General features: G+C 39.0%; 1 protein-coding gene across 9 annotated transcripts in view; it reads left to right on the top strand.

Annotated features, from left to right (window-relative positions):
- The window catches only part of LOC102293637 (transcription factor 4), a 264,311-nt gene that overhangs the window by 142,667 nt on the left and 100,174 nt on the right, over positions 1-21,470 (top strand). For 8 of the 9 annotated variants that reach the window (XM_042220594.1, XM_014333384.2, XM_014333381.2 and 5 more), the window contains 2 exons: positions 11,142-11,271; positions 13,013-13,062. In XM_042220594.1, coding sequence (XP_042076528.1) covers positions 11,142-11,271; positions 13,013-13,062 — 180 coding nt within the window. Of the gene's footprint in view, positions 1-9,035; positions 9,358-11,141; positions 11,272-13,012; positions 13,063-21,470 lie in introns of those variants that run through there. The other variant, XM_005921662.3, reaches the window with a different exon arrangement.

Genomic DNA, 21,470 nt, shown 5'->3' with positions numbered 1-21,470 from the left:
GCTAAAAACACAATTTCAGTCATCAGCATTAGCCTAAATATAAGCTCCATTTTTGCATTCAGCATGCCATGTGAGGAAATATTACTGTCACTCTGCTAATGAAAGGCTGTGACCACAAAGCAGCATACCTACTGTAATAGCAAAGCAATAAATTATAATCTCCATCCATCTATTCTCTTCTACTTATCCAATTCAGTGTCGCCAGTTGGGGTTGGAGCCTATCCCAGCTACCACAGGGTGGTGTGCGTCCTGGACAGGTTATGAAGGCTAAATTATAATCTACGCTCATAAACTCAATGAATGCTCATGCAAAGTTAGCAGAACCTTTATTAGGACAGGCTTGTATCTTTAGCTTTGTTATATAATGCTTTCATGGGATTTCCTCTGGAACTTCATGCTGAGTGTCTAAATGTTGATGGTGTCCTCTTGTTGACCATCCTGAACATCTTATTACCTGATCACAAAGTTTGCAGTTAACAGCATCATCCTCCAATCTAAGGAAATGCACCATTGGTTGCTATAGCAGTGGTGCGAATAGCCTGCAACAGAACGAATGATTGGCTAAAAGGTGCTACCGTACAAACGCAGAAGTCAGAACATACATGTGCTATGTAACCGCAATGCTTTGCATTTCCTTAATAGACTATATATATTTTTTAATGTATTGCATCCAGCTTAATATTTTCCTATTTCTCACCATTGCATTTCCCAGGAATCATGAAATAGTACTGATTGGTTTTCCTGGGAATCTTGTTTCCCAGGGTTAAACCCTAATATTAATGTTTTAAATGAAACTAAAATATTGCATAAATGCTGTTTCTAGCTCCCTGGAAATCATCAGATGATGCCTATTTTAAGTTAACTTAAAAAGTATATATCGTGTCACCCTGCTGTATATTGTTAGTTTATACAAATCTAAAAAAGAAATCACCATTGCTTATTTCATTCTTTTATATCCTACATTTCTCACTCTCCATTGGTCTGGAATATGGCTTTTCTTTTCTTTTTTGTGCTTTAAATATGATTCATTTCCAAAGGTAAAATAAGCAAAATAAGAGAGAAACAACAGGAAGTGTGGATACATTAAAAGAGTCTCAAAGAGGCACATCAGAAAATTTAAAAAATGTACTATTTCTGTTTAATAACAATTCAACAAAAGTAGGTTAAGCAGTCATATCTAGTATCCAAGCCACAACAGAGTTTTAGAAAGTTTTAAAAACCTAACTAATTTATCCATTATCTACCTATACTAGTAAGTATTATAAAAGTGAAAACAGATTAAATGGATTTGCTTCTTTTTACCCTTATCAGAGCCACGTTGTAATCATCCAGTCATATTAAGTTTTATTTCAAGTGTTTCCCAGCACTAGCTCATATCCCCGACATTTTCATGCATCATTAGGGCTTAATTTCTCCTTAATGGACGAATATGTAAAAATGTCCAAAATTAATGCTTTTTAGAAGATGTGAGGTTAGTGTTTGAAACAACCATCTGATTATGGAAATGAATCATCGTCTTCACGTTTATGGGAGAACTCCGGGGCTTTGCTCGTTCAGTTCAACTCGGTTTTCCCGAAGCCGCATTTAGCGAAGGTTAGAGGAGCTGCAGCCAATCGCGTGTCAGCTCTGACTTGAAGGATATGTTTGATTGGGAAATGTGAACATCCATTCTTTGAGCTCTGTTTCTGGGTCTGTTTGCTCCTGGTCATAATGACTAAAAAGTCTCCAGAACTACAAAGTAAAGGCAGCTGGGAGTGATGCATGATGGGAGTGATCAGTTCAAGATGGCACTGCAGGGAAGCCTATTTTTCATTTTCATCTCTCTTTTCATCTCTAAATATAAATCTTTCTCTCCATCCATCATTTATTCCTTTCCGGTCTCCTCCTCTTTCTTCCTTCATGATCCCCTCCTTCCATTTGCCCCCTCTCCATTTTTTATTTGTTATTTTCCTTAAGGTCGTTCTGTACTCACCCTCTTTATTCCATCTCTTCTTTTCTTTCTTCAGATTGTTCTTACTTTAATCTCTTCCATTCCTTGTCCCGTTATTGTCTTTTTCTCATTTTTCTCCTCCTTTTACCATCCTCATCTTTCTTCCTGGCTTTCTCCTCTGTCGTCTTTTTCCTTATGAATTTTTCCTCCCTACTGTCATTCCTTCCTGATCTCTACCTCCTTCTTTCCTCCCTGCTCATATGTTTTCCATTTCTCCCTTCCATTTTACCTTTGTCCCTCTCGTCTTTTATTTTTTCCTCCCTCATTCTTTCGTTGTCATCCTTACACTTCCTTTCTTCTTCTTCTTTTATCCTGTTTCCTTTCTTCCCTACTTGTTTGTCACTTGTCATCAACTTTGAACCTTCTTCCTTCCTTTCCCCTCAGTTCTTCTGTCATTTCTCATTCCCTTTTTCCTCTGTAACCTCCTGCCATCTGTAATTTTTCCTCTCATACCAAACTTTCCTTTCTGTCTTTTACTCTCTGCATTTTTGTTCCTCTCCTTTCTTTTTCTCTCCTTCCTTCGAGATTCCTTTCTGTGCTTCCTTGCGTTGAGCTTCTAACTCTTACCTCTTTCCTCCCTTCTCTCTCCTTCATCCTTAACTCCCCCCCCCCAATCCCCCTAATTGCATCCAGGAAGCTGCCAGATATTGTGAGGTGTAATGTGCTGTCTGATTCCTCTCTAAGTGTTCTTAAATGATCACTATTTATTTGTCAAGCCAAGCGTTGAACGCTAATTAAGGAGAAATGCTTTGAACTGCTGTGTGTGTGTGTGTGTTGTTTTGTGTGTGTTTGTGTGTGTGTGTTTGCTGTGTTTGAGTAAAAGTGTGTGCTATTGGGTGTTTGGAGCAGCTAGAAGATGGAGGAAGTTGGCATTTGCGAGTGGATCCTTCACTACTGCAGGTGTGTGTGTGTGTGTGTGTGTGTGTGTGTGTGTGTGTGTGTGTGTGTTTGCTGTGATCTGTCCCTGAGGTTTTTCTTACACCAGCATCATTTTAAATGACACACACAGACTCTGGTGGATTTATTTTACTGGCTGTTTCTCTGTGTGTTTGTGTTGTCATGGCAGTCCTGCAATTTGATTGGCTCTGTCGGCTTCTTAGATGCTTTGTTCTGTTGAAACTTGAAATAACTTTCTACACAAACATACAGTCTTATGTTTCATCATATGACACAGAGCAGCTTTTCTTTTCTTTAACTTCCTGCTTCCTTAACATTTCAGTATTTGAATATTTAGCCACAGAGATTTGGGTGTTTATAGTGTGGTGTGCAGCAAAGAGCCATGAACTTCAGCATTGAGGGTCTCCATGAGCTCCATGTTTGTTTCATCGAACACGTTTCTGGCACAGGGATGGTGGTGTGTCAGAACAGGGCTGCCCACCTGTAGTCGAGGGTAATTTGATATGCTAACGTATGCTGTTGTCACATCTGAGTGTATCCTTCAACCTCCTCCACTTTATTCTGTTTTAGCCATGCTGTATTCTTTTTGTCACTCCTAATACGTCTTATTTTCCTTACAGTCCCTTCTTTAGTGTGGTCTTTGAATTGTGTGGCCTGAGCCTGAGGCTGGAAAAACATTTACTTATGCTTTTGTGCATTCTGGTTCACTGCCACGGCTCACTGGGACTCTGAATGGAACCGAACAATCCCAGTTCCACCTGTGATTTTCCTACTATGACGTGTCAAAAGCATTTTTTCACACATGCAATGCCGCCCAGAATTTTTGCTCCTAGTTGCAGGCTGCATGTGAGATCACATATGTCGATAAGCTCTGAATGTTCTTTAACCTGCCAGTTCCTGAGACTGTGTGATGTCCGACTGTGTCCAAACCTGATTCTCCTGACGTCCTCCAGAGCACGACTGAAAGCAATTAATACATCATAAAGGCTCCTCCATGAAAAAAATGGTTGAAGCTCACTTGCTGTCTTTGAAAGCAACACACATTTTTGTTAGGCCTGTCCACTATGCCAGTGTGGTATTCAAACATGACCTACCTCAAATAAAAGACTAAAACTGTGCACGTCTGTCGCATATCATCACACCATTACCTCTGTGTTCAGCCACATTAAGGATATCATTTAAAGAAAAGGCTTGAAATGGGAAACTAGAATGAGGAAAAACACTTCTTCCACAACCAGCAGCCACTTCACTGTGCAGCTCTTTGAAGAGAGATGTAGAAGCTGCAGGATACACCAACACTCCCTCTCAGCTGTCAGCCTGAAGCAGTCAACCACTGACATAAAGAACAAAAATTACATTTATACTTTTTGTCCTTTTAAAAAGCCCTTTCTCTTTATCACATCCAGCAGATGGCATGAAACAATTCATCGCATAAAAAATTAACACGTCATTGAAGAAGCTCACTGATAATGTTGTTTTAAGCTCTCAAAAAAGAAGAAAATCATGCAGAAATGATTCTAAGTCAATTTCTTTTGTTTTTTCTTCTTTCTGTCAATCAAATATTAATTTCTTTCTTTTAAAGATCACTGCACTTATAGTCACAGTATCTGCTATATATATATATATATGTGTCTGTGTGTATATAATGCAAAACATGTACCTTCAAGGTCATGTCCATGGCTGGGCAGTCTAGACCTTAAGAGAGCCCAGGATCATGCTTTGGCAATGAGGTGATAAGTTTAGTAATACTTACTTTAAATACACATCTGTAGATCAATAGAAAATGAAATATGATAAGGACTAATCTTTAGTTCAGCAGTGACTGTGAGCTTTGTGTGACTTCAAGAGTGGCTCACTCTATTATGGTGCTAGAGTGTCTTCCATGGTGCCATGGTAAAACTGCTGACCATGATCACAGCAACAACCTCATGCAACCAAATTAAACAACAAAGCTCTTCTGATATCCCACACAAGTCACATTTATACATTTTCTCATCAATTACTGTAAAAGAAGAAGGACAGTATGGTGGAGTGGTGGTTAGCACCATCACCTCACAGGCCTGGTCTGCATTGATATATCCTTTCACACTCCAGAGACATGCACATTAGGTTTATTGGTGACTAAATTAGGTATGAATGTGAGTGTGAATGGTTGGTTGTCCTGTCTGCGGTGCTTCCCACCTCATGCCTCATGACACTTGCTTCTGCTAAGATGCAATACTGCACTACGTGCAGAAGAGGATGGATGGATAGAAAAAAGGAATTAAGGAGGTGGTAAAAGCCATTCCAGGACAATTCGTGATTAACACATCCACTTTGGTATTTGTTGGGTGAATCTCTGTGTACGTGCGCGCACGTGACCATGCAGAATCTGTAAGAAAAGTACAAGATTGATGGCACCAGACTCTTTCTAGATTATGTTTGTAGTTTGAGTTCTATTGATGAATCACATCTTAACAAGCTTTGGTTGCATTCTAATGAACAGCTTGTGTGGAGAGCAAAAGCAGGAACACATCTGGTGAAATGCAATCTCAAAACCATTGCACATCATCTGAAGACAATTTAGCTTTTTACATTTATCTGCATTCATAAATTATGACCTGTGAGTGGGAAAGCAAGAGTTGACCTGAAGATGAAATGGCTATATTGGAAGTTGACAGATTAATGGATGGGGTTCCCTGATTAGGTACTCTCTAAGAAAGATTACTTGTTTATGTCACTGGATGTGGAAAAAAACCCATCCACAATAGCTTCTGCTAATCATCTAGGAATTCGCAGCAAAAGCAGACAAAAAAAGGTCCTGGTGCAGCATTTAAACAACACAATCAAATGGAAAATGTTATTCATGACCAGCGATATCAATAAATGGTTCAGCTGTTTTCCGCGCTGATACTGATGCTGTGCTTTTTCTTGGGAGCACAGCATCCAATTCTATGCTACTTTTCCCCTGTGTGGGTTAATCTGTCCCAGTTGATGCCACCGTAAACTTTAAAGTTTGATTTATTGACTAATAAACGCTAGTAGTAAATCAAAAGTAATATAAACTATATAATGTCACAATAGATTTAATTAATATGCAGCATATGCTGTTCAAAGTCCACATAAGATCAATCAAAAATTCCCATAAGACAATAAAATTACAAACGTTGTCCTACTTCGGCACACGTGCTGCTTCCAATACAGAATATTGAGCTTTTTGATGGGCACTATTTCTTTATTATTTAAGTTGTTTAATGGCGCCAACTGTGAGCTGCTGGTGGTTCTACTGTCTTACGTGAGCGTCCGGTTTTATTCCACTTGTCTCTGCTGGTTTTACAGTCTGTGGTAGCAGCCTCCAGGCCCCTCTCCCTCAGGAGTGTGTGTGTGTGTGTGTGTGTCTTTGTATATACACATGTGTGTGTCAGCTGGAGTGAAGCTGGCGTACAGGTGCGCCGCTGCCTCGCCAGCACTTCCTGGTAATTAATGACTTCTTCCTGCCTCTCTCCCTCTCTCGTTCTTTCTCTGTGTCTGTCTCTCATGGCTGCGATGGTGGAAATTGATGACATGTGAGCATTTGCTTTTTCAGTCACACGAGGACAGAGTGGTCGAGTGGGAGAGGGAGCGATTTAGGGGAGAGAGACAGAAAACACTCGTATTTATAAGGAACGTCGAGCTTGTTGAAGCCAGTCAGCCATCCATCATGCCAGCTACTTTGTTCCGTTCTTTTTTTATGCCTCTCCCTCACTCTTCACCGTCTTTTATTCATCTTTTTCCTATCATGTCCTCTCTTTCCATTTCCTATTTGCCACTCGCTTTCCTCTTCTGCATTTCTCTCTGTTTCCGTCCGTGTCCATGCATCTTCCTCTCCCTTTCTCCCTCTCTCTCTGGTAATCTATCTTAGTTAATATCGTCTCTGCGAGCAGCTGGGTACCGGAGCCCAGTCAGCTCTGTGAGAAACAGAGCTCTGCGTGTGTGTGTGTGTGTGTGTCTGTGTGTGTCTGTGTTGTAGACACACATACACGCATAGAAAAAGATAATGACAGAGAGAAAACATGATAATGTAGAAAGTAAAACAGGAGCAGGAGAATGAGCGAGGAGGAGTGAACCTGACGATTATATCAGGAGAGTACAGCTGGAATGATAACACTATGAAGATAAATCCCTGTAGGTCTACTCAGAGAAGGGAGCTGTGGGTAACTGTAGGTCACAGAGGAGCCGATGCAAGCGCCCCACAAATGTCAAGTAAGCTGATTGGCCCCAACAAATCGCTTACCGCTGTGTCTATTGGCAGATTGTAATTTTGCAAAATTTGTGTGTTCTTCAGGTTTCAAAGAAGAAAACAAACTGAGAGTTGCAGTTTTTAGCTCGAGAAATAACACCATTGATATGAAGTTAAATTCTTTCCCAGAAGATCGCGCTTTATGGTTCTGATAATGTTTGTCTTTTCCTTTTAGAAGTAAATACCTGCAGTAAATACCTCCAGATCTGGGATCTAACTGTCAGCATCCAGTAGCACTAAATCATATGAAAATGTTAAATATTATACCTGCCTACCTTACAATTTGGCACATCATGCTGCTTTTATGTAATTTTGCATTCATCTGGTGTCAAAAATGCCAGAAAAAAGTTTCGGGCTGGCTAAATTTACCTGGACTTCATAAGAAAAGATGCTTTTTTTAAATAAAAAAATAATTTCAGAAGAAATTAAACATTCAGTTGATTATTAAAGTCTATTAATGTTGGAATATTCTTCATCTCATATAAAATTGTATAGCTAACATTTCACTTGTAATATGGTATTAACTGGAAAGCCTCAGTTTGAGTACATTGAGTGTTCTAGATAGGCCGAAAAGGAAACGGCTTACAACGAGTTGTTTACAGGCTCTGATCAACGACTACCCGGCTCAAGAAGCTCAAGATGCGTCATGTTCATTCATTTGAAATTAGACCTAATTATCTTGTATGTTGAGTTTGGTTTACCACAGGTTTCAGGACCAGTTATAGATAACAACGAGCTGTAGTCTGCTTAATTTTGTAACTTTATTCTGTTTATGCGAATCCTGTTAAAAAAAAGTTTCAAAAACATGTTTTAGCACTGTAAGGAGTTCTTGGTTGAATTAAAAACATGACCTAAACAATCCAACGTGTATTTATGTGGCACATTTTAAGACAACCAGCACTGACCAAATGGCTGCAGTTCATAATGAAGGACAGACAACATCAAAAATATGTGCAAATATACACGACGTGAAACACAATATAAACTTGTTCAATCATTCTCTATTACAGTAAATCCAAGACGGTCTAGGTTTGTAAAAAGAAAAGGACAGGCTCTCTGTTTTCTGTTGTGTTTTCTTTTTTCTTTTTGTGATGCTTCACCCCCACTGAGAGGTCAAAGGTCACAATATCTATTCTTTTTCTCATGCTCCCACAGTAGCCACTTCACACGCTACACCTTCGTATCTGCTGGAGTAATAAGAGCGGATAGCATGTAAGATAAATGTTTAAGAGTCGCAGACGGCGAGACAAACGCACATTTGCTCTCTTCTCCAGCTTGTCTAGTTGCCGGGGTGACCAACCAGCCTGGCTCGATGTTTGAGGACGGGGAGAAAAAGAAAGAAAAGAAAAGAAAGAAAAGCGACCACAATCAATGAGACCCCTTTTTGTTTTAGTGGGAACCTCCTTTTACCCCCTGACGACACACACACACACACACACACACACAGAAACACACAGGATGACTGAAATGGTGTGTGACTGTGTGCCTTTGTGTCTGACTCCCTCTGCCTCTCTCTGTGTGTGACTGACTTTATTTAAGACAAGGGCCCTTTTGTTTTAAGCCGGAGAATGGCTCCAAGACCGAGGCTGGCCCTGTAATTGGCCTACTTAGGCCCTGCTTAGCATGAGAAAAGCCTTCCTTGGCCCGGCAGTGCCAAGCTAACTCTTGTTTTCAGCCGACTCGCTGATCAGAATTCAGAATAGGGCCGAAACACCCCCCCACAACCCTGAACACACTCCTCCACCCTCTGCTTTAAATACACTGCACACTAATTACTTAACGAGAAAGATGGGGGGGGGGGGGGGGGGGGTGGTCTTCTACACTTTAACGGAGTGGCGGTGGAGTCCATTTAAAGGAGGAGGGGGGTGGGGAGGCCGGCTCTTTTTTCACCTCTTTCCTCCTCACTTACTTTTTGTCCCACTTTCAAAAAAGAAAAAGAAAGAAAAATGACCCTCTCTTCCATTCTCCTCTCTGTCCTTTATTCTCGAGTTCTCTCCTCTCAGAATCAGCCCAGATGCCACTTGTTGCTGCCGAAATCATTGAACTTAATTAGCGGGACAATGTGTGCGCGGTTTGCTAAGTTTGAGCCGTAAACAGAGTCGCAGCTCTAGAGAGAGGAGAGGAGAAGATAAGTTAGAGAGCGAGGAGAAGTTAGACTGAGCCGTGAGGTGAACATCTCCACGCTGGGCAGCATGGGGTCGTTCTCATGGAGGTAAATACCATCACTAACCAGGGTTTCATTTGTCATTATCAGCTCGGTTTGAGGTGTCTCAGGTAGGCTGTGTCTACAGGAAGCGTCTTGATAACCGGGTGGTCATTTATGTGTCTGTATGAAGCTGAACTTTTATAGCATTAGTTATGTGCTGTGTAGAAAGCTATGCTTGAAGATTTACTTGTTAGTGGAGGTATTATTAAAGTTTTGGCTATTTTATGTATTTTGTAAATGTTAACCTTAAAATTTGAGTTTCATTTTTCTTTTTTCCTTTTCATTTTCACTTTAAATTATTGTATCATAATACTGGCATTCATTAACTTCCATATATTTATAGTAAACCATGCATACTACTACTTTCTTACTTCTTAATTTGCTTTCTACTAAATATTATAATATTTCCTTTTTTGGTGGTGACACACACATTCAAAATCATTGTATTGCAGAAGAGATATGGAATAGAAGGTAATGATCATATAGAGGTCAGGAATCTCTATCAATAGTTGCATTTCATGTACATCTTCTGCATTTGATTTTGGCATAAATAGAATTTAATTAAGTCAGAAAACTGAATCATTTTAATTTCCATAAACGTTTTTCATTTATTAGAGCTAGCATTCCAACATATTAGCCTTCATGGCTTTGATCCTTAGCCCTTTCCATACTTGAGGTGAATTCCCTGTACTGGAACTCAATTCAGTTTTAAGCGACAATGACACGACTGCTGCATTTTAAGTGAATGCAACATTGCTGCACTGCAGTTGTGCACTGAAGGTTGTTATTACCGTCACATTTGTGGAGTTTTCTGGCCTGTCTTGTCTTTTTGCAATTTGTGGGTCTTATCTATAGAGTGCTAATTTTGACATTGCTATTATCCTGTAGCAGGTAGAGTTTAACTGGCCAGTGTATTGTGACTTTATTCTGTGATGTTTCAGGCATTTCTGTAAACAGTGTTTTAGCTTCACTGAACATTTTAGATACGGTGTGTTAAACATGTTGATGATTCGATTCATTACATTTACAGACATCTAACATCCATTGTTATGTTCTTCAGGACTCCAGACAACATTTCAGTTCTGTTCTTTTAGCATTTCCATTATTTTAAAAATACTTTTTTTTTTAAATAAATAATTCAAAAAATGCACTGAATTGTCTACATTAATACCTTTGAAACAATTTCTTTCCCCTTTCCAACTAATTACTTTTCAAACTATTCCAATATTACAGAGAATAACGATACTACAGTAAATTCTCAACAGTCTAACATGAACTTCACTGTCTGGTGTAAAGTGATCAAAACCTTTTGTTTCAAGTGGTGTTCATGTTTCAGTGGTCAGTACTGCAAGTGACACTTAACTCTTTGATCCGCTGACACTTCTGATACCTTCCAGGTTCTGTTTTCTTGTTCCTCTACACTACAAAAAAATAAAAACATTCAGTTGTTACTATATTTTTTCTAATATTTTTGTCAAGACAATGAAGTTGAGATGTTTAGAACAGTTCAAACAGCCTGAACTTCGCTTAAATCCCTCTGATTTTGTATTATTTGGATCTAAAAATGAACACTGAGATACATCAAATAAATCTGTTTGTGATGATGTGTATCTACATATTTTTTGTCAGGCAGTATTTGAATTTGTGACTAGCTGTGTCTCCCCATTGGAGCCTTGATAACCATCGTTTTCGTCTCTATTCACGGGTCCACATGATCACATGATTCCACTCAATGATGAGTTTGATTAACTCTCTCTCTCTTTCTCTGTGTCTTGATGTCTCTCGACCAGTCCATACTGGGTGGTGGTGAGTTGGGCTTGGGGAGTCCCGGTGCGGCGTCACCCACTAAGCCGGCCGGTCAGTACTACCAGCACTACAGCTCCAACCCGCGGAGGAGAACGCTGCACATGGACACCATGGGTGAGAAGCTGCACACAAAGACACACAATATATTTGCTATAGACACTCACATTGTCCCAGTAGCTCCTTTCTCCATCGCGACAATTAAAAGAGGAGCTAAAGAGCACGAACAAGGAAACTACTAGACATGTTAACTTACAAATAAATAATAAATGAATAAATGAAGATAATACATCTAATCCTGCAGTTATTTTTATAGCCACACAAATATGTCTTTATTATCACATAGATTGTAGATTAGGTGGATCTAATAAACTAGCAAACGACAAGTACACACTCATTGGAAATCTCCATCTGCCCTGTCGGTACATAAAGTGGCTCCACGTGGGTCCCGCAGTGTGCAGGTAGTGTTACTGCTCAGGTACCTGCTTGTAGAAGCTGAAGCAGTTTAAAAGTCACCATAAGTGGCAGAGAAGAGCTTTATTTGACGTTTGTTCTTATTTGATTTCAGCGGCCACCTGTCAGCCAATTAGAAACCAGAACTGTTGATGGTTTTATTGATGACCAATCAATATTTCATATATGAGATTAAAAAGAAATTAAGGTTTCCAAATTTACAAACAGAAACGTTTCTTTCTTTTTGGTCTTACCGTGTCCTACAAAAGTCAGCTGGGTAGCTGGAAATGTTTTGCATTGATTTAATGAGTCATCATTTAGGTGTGTTGTTAGGTTGAGGTTGTGTTACATTGTGTTGGGATAGCCATCTGTCCAAAGAGGCTAAAAATAAGTATGACTAAGGTTTTTTTGTGCTGTTGTCATTTTTAATAAACAACTTGTGGCAATTTGTGGCTCCCACAAGAAATAAAACGCCTTTTTAAAAAACTTGTATCATCAGCTTGCATTTTGCTGGTAGCAAAAACCTGATGTGCAACTCCACCGTGTTCCTGAAACACTGGATGCTATTGATGTTACCTTTTAGTCATTTGTTAATTGTTTCGAATCGTTTTTCTTGCTCTGAAATTCTCTTAAAACCATAAACATACAACCTTCTGAAATGTAACAATAAAATCAACCGTGACTATTAATTTTGAGATTTTCTCCTATAGGCTTTGAACTAAAGCTTAGACTAAAACAGCAACAAGAAAGCAGGATGTCAATAATCGCCTGCCTTCATTTGCGTTGACACTAGTGAACTATTTTAACCTGGACACTCTAGAAGACTGACAAATATGTGACTGTCCTGTCTTTTCTGTGTGTGTGTGCATTTTCAAAGAGGTGTTTAGGAGAGGAAAATTCTGGGAAGCCTTTTGAAAACCAGGACAATAGCGGCTGTGGAGGTAGCCTTGGTAGCGTTAGCCTTGAGAAGACACAAACACACACACACGCACATGCACACAAGTCTCGAGGCCAATTTCTAAGGATGACGCTCTTTCATTTTTCCATCAAAGTCTCACCTTCCAAGTTAATAGACTGCTTCGTCGCTCCCCTTGAGAGAAACCCTGAAAAATAATATAAACGTGTCAAAAGCCGCACACCCTGTTTTTATAAAACCAAAGGAGAAATAATTGACCCTGTCTCTTTTCGTATCCAGTCGTTGTGTTTCGTGCATCTTATTGTGTCGTACTTGTTTGCAGTGAAAGCCTCCTTTGTAAATATATCGGCCTCGCTCGTTCCTCTCCAGCTCATCGATTAAATTCAAACGACCCAGGAAAAAGAAAAAGCGTCTTTTAAAAGACCAATAAAAGCCACTTTGCCTGGTAAACCCTCATCTATTGTTTTATTGTTTTTTCCCCTCTTTTAGACATTCACACAAAAAAAGTGCGGAAGGTCCCTCCTGGCTTGCCGTCCTCGGTAAGTGATAACATGCTCTTTTTTTTGTGATATTTCAGATATTATTTCTGAGCTGTTGTCTCTGCTCGAGTGCCATGAAGAGGCTGCTCATTCTGTTGTAATCCGCGAGCTGGTTTTGTGTCAGTAAAGGGTAAAGCAAGCGTTGCGTGGCTTTGTGAATCTGTGTACATGTGGATGATTATGATGCCGTTTGGAGCTGAGCTGGACACAAACAGCTGTTGGCTTTTTTGTTGTCATGTTGGGGTTTTTTTGTTTCTATTCATAAATAGTTATTTTTAGCGATTTAATGTCTGGTTTTTAGAAAACTTACAAGATAAAAAACATGAGATGATGCCCGAAAGGTGTTTTTTTTTTCATGACTATGAACACATAAAAACTGTATATGTAAGGAATCTGCTTTATTCTTTAATTTGAATTGATTTGCTCAGTTGTATTCGTGACATTTTGGACTGAAACTCAGCAGTTGGTTTAAATGGATGGAGTTTTTCAGCAGGTATAAAAGGACAGAAAACCTAAAAGAAACTCAAAACTTGTTGAAAACGAAAAACTAGCACATCAGCTGGCTTTGGAAATCTGTGGAAATGAAGATGCTGTCAGAGCCGAGCTGGACACAAACAGCTGTCGGCTTTTTGTCGTACATGTGGTGTTTTTTGTTTTGTTTTTGTCCTTTTACAAATCAAAAGAAGAAGAGTTTCAATTCAGACAAATAATCCTATAAAGGAAGCAAAGACTCTGTTCTCCTGCATTAGGAAATGGAAGCTGAACGCTGATTTTAGCAAACAAACGAGCTGTTTTTGTAGACTTAACTTTGTACTGGTTTCCCCAAAATATTCATTAGTTAGTTAGAGGAAGAACGAGCAGGAGCACTCATCCATCAGCTGAGAAAAAAAATCAACCTTCAATCAGTTTGATGGTGGATGATGAGTTTAGTGCACCAAAGTTTCAAGGATTTGCTGTTTTTTGAATGTTTGAGCTGTTTGCACTGCCAGAGATATCTGAGAGCCTATGAATAGTTATTGTTCTTTGGCTAAAGCAGACTAAATGCACACTGAGGAAACTCCAACAGTAAATATGATCAAACTTACAGAGAAAAAAGATCCTGTTTTGGTGATTATTGGTTCCTCCAAAGCTGAATCGACCCCGGCTGCTGTTCTGAGGCCTGACGCAGGGATGCTGTTTGACTCAGGAATAAAGCAGCTGTTTCCCTTTGTGTTCCTGGAGTCTTCCTCACCTTAAGAATAAGAGCTTCTATTATTTAGCTTGTGTTTTCTTTGTTCTTTGTTCACCTTTTTTGCACTCTTGTGTATTTTTGTCTTCAGTCTTACTTCAGTCATTTTCTTTTTCTTTGTCTTATAAATTCAGCATTTCAAACTGACATGTTATAGCTCTTTCACGGATCTGGAGCTCATTAGATTTATTTCTATCTCTTACTATGAGGTGTTATACATGTCGAGAGTTTTTTTTTTCTCGACAGTGACCTCATTAATGGCCAGTTAACGACGGCTGAATGTACGGCATGTCAGACGCTTCTTTGGCTCGGCGGGAGTCCGCCTTTCTGTGGCCTTGGCCTGCTTTGTCCCCGCTTCCTGCCTCTCTCCTCCGCCTCTCTGTGTCTACATCAGCTTGCACCAGCCGGGAGAGGGAGGAAGGAAGAGGAAGGGAAAAAGGAGGGGAAAAAAGGAAAAGCGGGCAGGAAGAAGTGTGCAGTCTGTTTAACAGGTTAACCCTGATCATCTTGGGTGCATGTGAATAAAAACGTGACGGCAAACAGTTGCCACTGCTGAGCAGGAATTTACCATCCAGTTACATCCCAAAATATTACAAAAACTTTTTTTGTAATATTCAGTTACTTTTACATTTCTTCAACTCCACAACAGGATTTTTTTTCTTTTTCATCTTGATATCACTGTAACATTTATGGTGTAAAACATTGTTACAGTGGGAGCCATTGTTCTTCTATACCAGAACTAAAGACAGTAAACCCTGCAACAGTGAAAACTTTAAACCACTCCATCTGTTTCAACTTAGACCTTGTTTGTTCAGTGCTTCTTCTTCTTCTTTTTCTCCTTCTTCTTCTTTCATCTTCTTCTTCTTCTAAAAAAGTTGCCTGGAGGGTTTGTTGGAAAGCGTTTATGTGTATAGTTTGCGTACACAGATTGGGGACTGAGTCCTGCATGCCACTCTTGAGTGAAAGATGTTGATTTGAAGTGAATGCTCACTGTGTCTTCCTAATCTTAAACAAGTGCTATAGATATTGCGGTAAAGACAATGAAGAACATTGGCATCAGCCATCGTCTCCTTTCATATCTTGATAGAGCTTTACCACAAGACTAGACAAAACAAGGATAGGACAAACCTCACATCAAGACTGACAGATTTTGAGTATACATCGTCTGACTGATGACACATCCCTGCAAATCCCTGTAAATGTGATTGTTTGCACCAGTTGCACAATCTCTGACACTTTAGGATTTTTAGGAATTCTGCTGGTGCACTATTTGAAAATTCTGGTATTGAAAGGCAGCTTTCATTTATAAAATATTTTCAAAATACAAGCACTGTGTGAATATGTACCCTGTGGAAATAAATCTGAAAATGCAAAAACAAAACGTCTGACGAGTTAAAACTGGAGTTTCTGATTGTAAATGATCTGGAAAATTCTCGCCACACCACAGTTCTGCACCAAAACATGGAGTGCAGCTTGTGCTGTTTATACGCAGTGAGATTTGCTCTGAAATGGTCAAACTGTGGGACAGCAAAATCTTGATTAATCATAGAGCACTTTAATTAAGCTCATTTAAACTTCCTGTTTATTTACCAAATATTACTTTGGTAGTAAAACTTAATGCTGTTGATCAGTGGTGTCAGTCACACAGGCAACTAGATCTAAAAACTAAAGATTAAAATTTCTACCCATACCAACTTTACTGTAGGCTGTACTTGAAAGATCGGCGTAGCCATCACCCGATTGTTGGTGAAGTCCCACCATGAAACCTCAGACTGAGGGACTTTTGCTGTTGCCATGTTACCTTTTTAAAATCAGATGCCATGAAAATGGGGCACATCTCACTGTGAATCCCAGAGACACCACCTTGGTATATCATCATTTTCCAAAATAGTTTCCAAAATAGGCTTCATGTTGTATTTAGCATCCCTTTAAGTGACAAATTTGGCCTATAAAGTTGTCAGGAAAGTGTTTTTCTACATACACACAGACTGTATGCAGGTTTTAGCCACCAGGTTGGTATTGATTTCACTTTGATGCTACGTTCATCTTTAATGTCGTGATGGAACGGGTTTGCACGTTCAGTCATCACAAGTGAATCAGTAATAATTGACTCCTAACTCATAATTGATGTGTTTACCTTAGCATTTGTGACACTGTGTTCCTCTCAAGGCATGTTTGCTGGTGCAGATCAGTAGCTTAAATGTAAACAGGACAGGGTTGGCTTGTTGGGATCATTTCTGACACTTTTTCCACAATTTCATGTCATGTAAACCTTTCAGTCTCAGCTCAGCTTCATTTGTACCACACAGCATCTTGAGTTTTCTGTTTTGTACTTGTAGCGGATTGTCTATTGGCCAGCTTGCTCAGGAGTTTTGGTCTCTAACCTTCCCATGACTTGTGCGCTGGATAAAAACCTCACACTCATGTCTGACTGAGTTGTTCAGCTGTAAAAGTCTAGTGTCAACAGGCAGGTGATCCAGGTTTTGGATCTCTCTGCACTTACTTCGCCTTCATGTCTGAGCTGTCTCCTCTCTCCGTTGTGTTTCTGTTGCCACCTCTGTGATGTGACTAATCCTGCCTTCTCCCCCCGTTCACATGTAGAAAAAATGAACAAGGAGAGGACCTAGTGCCTGTGAAATGGAGAGGTTGGTTCCCCTGCTGGAAAATAAATTCCAAGGCACTTTCCACCAGCTTTTTGGCACGAGCATTGGCTATGAGCAGAAAGTGAATCGAGAGCTTTGTAGGGCTTAAATGCATTCGGTTTGTATTTTAGGTGTCTTTGAATTGCACAAGGCCCAGGTTCTGTCGTGCCATGAGTCAGCTTCAGCACCCGGCCTCGTCTGAAGCTCTGGCTTTTATTCTGAAAAAGCATTGCTGACAGGTGTTCATTTTCATAATCGCTTCTGTTTGGGTTTGAGATGTACTTTAGACATTTTAGAGAGGGAGGGAAGAGATTTAAACTTTGTATTTCTGAGAAAAACACACACTTTAACACAATGTTAAAGTGTGTGTTTTAGTGTTTTAGTGACACTGAAAACATCGACATCGTCTGATCTTTGCGTTGTGTACCCAGCTATCGTGGCCTAAACAGAATTAGAGTGCGAACAAAGAGGAACAGCTAGTGGCTAATACCGCATGACTTTTTATTGAGCGCATTCATCAAAATGTTAATAAGTATGAGATAAAAAATAAAATAAAAACAGGTCTCAGCTGCAGATAACAGCTAACTGTTATATACGGGTATTTCATTATAATAATCCCCCCCCCCCAAAAAAAAATATAAAACTTACACAGCTTTTATATAAATTGTGTATCCCTGCAACATAGATGCTCTCCTCTAGTCTGTGTATCTATGTTCATGTTGAGGCTGAGTATATACCAAAACACTTCGGACCTTTTTTTAAAAAGATAAACGCTGTCCACGTGTGTAGTGTCACTCATATGAGCAATGACGGCATCCCTGAATTACCATAACACGGTAATACCCCGTACTGCCAGAATAAACAGCTGGCTTGCATGCAGTTGTGATTTTTCTTAAGTAAATAAAGCAATATGTGTTGAGCCCCCTTTTTTTCTTTTCTTTTCTTTTTTGCATGAATCCAGGAGGGGATGCAGATCTGTTTTTTCTTACCAGACTGTTTCTTGTTTCTTACAAAACATTCCATATGAAATTGATAGTTGGTGCCTTGCTGTAGGGATTGAACCTATAAAGCCTGTCAGCTGCTTATTTTTAACCTCGGATCAGCCCTACAAAGAATTTTCCTGCAAGTTTTCCCATTTGATTTTTAGAGCTGAGCATTTGGGTGTCTGTTCAGAAATCCTTCCTGCTCCTCTTTTTTTTCCCTGTCTTTTTTTTTCCCGAATGGTCCGGCCTCCAACACTGCTGCCAACAGCAACGGCAAGGAGGCTGAGGCGTCTTTTCATTCCTGCCTCCAGCAGCCAAGCGAGCTGCCTGCCGCCTTCTTTTTAATGCAGTAAATTGAACTCTGAAATGATTTGATAAGGATTTCTTTTTTGTCAATTGAGTTCTTGCTTTTTGTTTTTCCTTTTCAAATAATTTGGGTCACTTTTCAGTCATCTACAGCAACTGTATGTGTTGATTCTGCAGGATGCTCTTGTGTAAGTTAAACATCAGTTAAACTTATTGAAATCCTTCAGTTTAAAGGAGCAAACGCTTAAATGTTAAAGGATAAAATCCTGAATTTGAATTTCTTTCTTCTAATTCATTGATTATGTCCATAAATTAATAACTACAAATGATTCTATATTTACGACTTAATGTAAGGTGTGAAATTGTTATGATTGTTTAGTGGTTGGCTGTCATATTTAGGGGTTAAAACCCTTTACTTTCTGATCTGTATCTTCACCAGAAGCCTTAAAATATTTACTGTAGGGTAGATGTAAAAGCATTTTTGACAGCAGAGACACTGAGCCAAACATAATTGTATAATTTAGCAAACATTACTGATGCTGGTGAATATTTTTGTGTACAATTAGTGTAGATTATACAGTATGACTGACTAAATGTTACTGGTTAAAATATAAAAGGTGTATGTATCACATACATGTTTTAACATATACTAAAATTTTTATGTTTTAATTCTTTTTTAAATTTATTTCTTGTAGTTACTATGTATGTTTTTAACACAACATTTAAAAAAATTGTAAGGTCAAAGGTCAGCTTATTATTATCAATGTAAAATGCATCTTCCTTTAATAAACACTGTGGGAGTGTGATTGGTGATTTTTTTATACTATTGTTATTGTTATTATATATTATATTTATACATGTGTACTGAACAACCACAGTGAAAAAACATCACAAGGACTCTCCGAGGAGCTTCACCAGCGTCTGACAGAAAAAACAATAGCTTGTGGATTTTATAGAAATATTTTTATAAAGGAGAAGAATGAATATACATACATACAATGTTCTGGTTGTCTAAATGATGACGCCCTGTGTCAGAAACCGTAGACATGAAATAACAAACACATGCGCACACAAACACACACACGCACACGCTTTTTGCCCAGCCTGCACCTGCTCTGACTACAAACACGACTTCACAGAGGAATGCCTGTAATGTTAGTGTGTGTGCATGTGTGTGTGAGAGGGAGAAACACAGGGTGTGTGTGTGTGTGTCTAATTCTATGGAGACACAGAAAGGCCAAAAACAAAAGTTCTCTTTGTGAGCAAAATGGCTTTGAGTAAACAGCGTGGAAACATTTCTCCATCCAAACATCCCGAGTCTCGTGTTGACAGATTCGCTCCCTATAGTTACCTAAAGAAAAGGCCATTTTTCTTTGTTTGGTTGATTGTTTTGTTTGTTTGTTTTTCAGATTTGTCTTAAAATAAAATGGGATAATATATGTACATTGAGAGAGCTGTTGGAGGTTTTAATGTTTCCCCCGGTCCTTGTTGGCAATGAAGAGTTGCCCCAGTGCTCTGACTTCAGTGCGGGAAAGAAGTGTCTATCTTGCAAAGTTAAAGCCTTTATGATAATAAATTCCAAATTTGTGTTTCTTTACTGAGCCACCAAGTTGCACTGCTGGGAACAAACATAGTCAGTAGTTCACATTTTTGTGCCAAATATGGACTCACTACCAAGGAATCGCTTAGCTTTAGAAAGGAGATTACAGGATGATTATATCAATATAAAATCAATATAGTCAATAGTAACCTTAATAGTGACCTTCTTGGAAAAAGTGAAGACCCCACAAAATGTCCTTACCTATCAAGGTCCTCATCACTTTAATCAAGAGTCAGGCAAAAAGAAACAACTAAGCTGAGGGACGTTTGCAAACTGTGTATATTATTTGAAGGTTATTTGTGTTGGGTATTAAAACCTGATACATAATTATTAACCCTTTAAGACCTACCATAGAACCAAGTCCGCCAGAGCTTATATTATATTTTTACATGCTGTGGAGCCATTTTTTGGGAGCATTTCAAGTTGCTATACATCAATACAACCATTATAGCGCAAATTGTAATAATATGTCTGCATTAAGTGCATAGTACTTACATGAATTGCAAAAAAGTGCAATAAACTACAAAAAAATTGAAAATTGTTTTTGTCTTTTTAACATATATTTCTAGTTAGAGAAATTTAAGAGGCTTATCCCTCAAAACTGTAAATACAAAAAAGTTGCACAAAATAGTTTCCCACCACAGGAAATTTATTTTAAGTGTCTTCATAGTTTTATCTTTGAAATACACCAATTTTTATATACTGCAGGAAAAACGAAAATAAATATTATAATGCAAATTTGCAAAAATAACAGCATATGCATCAAAATTAACTATTTCCAGCAGTGCAACATGAGTCCTCAGCATCCCAGAAACGACACAGAAAGTCATGAAGTCAAACATAACTTTTAAAAACACCAGTATAGGCTCATGAGGCCCTGATGGTAAAAAAAAACCCCTACATTTCCGCAAAATGACGTCACTTCCGGTTTCGGGCAGGTAACAAACAGCTGATCAATCGGCAAAGCGTGTTTCTGGAATATTATGGTTTTGTTGCTGCAAGTGCTTTTTATGCAGTTTTTGCAAAGCTTTATGTGGAAGGAAACCGTGACCTAGGACAAGCTGATGGCATAAGATGTAAGTACAACTCCTCCGGTTTCATATGCAAAAAAAATTATTGTGCTAGCTTACATGGTTGCAGTGCTATCGGGATTTAAAAATAGTTGCGCAAAACGGAGCGTGCCCGCTCCGACTGGCTTTGAAGGGTTAATTAGCAACACCTAGACTGTACTCTCTATAGTGGATGGTGGTCCAGACAGTGTTTGAGCCAAGGATATGTGTTTTATTCTCATTTTCTCCTCTACTGTTGGAAGTAGATGAACGCTCAACAGCGGACTTTAATTAACTTAGATCATTTCTGTATGATTTTTAATTGTTTTATGGGCCATTTTGGGGGGGGAAACAAGTGTATATGAAGTGACAAGATGACAGAATCAGAAATATATTTGGGAGGATACTTGAGTTTTAATATTGAGTCATATTGTTCAGTGTTTTCTCAAGGCCTCACTGTCTTTGTGCAGTTTAGTTGTTTTAAAGCGAGATAAATTGATAAGTGGCCACTAGGGGCAGTAGCAGCAGATTTCTAGGCCATACAGTGATTATTTCTTTTTTGCATATAAAACACTTCCGTATTTGGTGAGTTGTACACTT

The sequence above is a fragment of the Haplochromis burtoni genome, unplaced genomic scaffold (genome assembly GCF_018398535.1).
Source record: "Haplochromis burtoni strain Fernald_Lab_line unplaced genomic scaffold, NCSU_Asbu1 Contig_51, whole genome shotgun sequence".
Taxonomy (NCBI): Eukaryota; Metazoa; Chordata; class Actinopteri; order Cichliformes; family Cichlidae; genus Haplochromis; species Haplochromis burtoni.
This window is presented reverse-complemented; position numbering and strand designations above follow the sequence as displayed.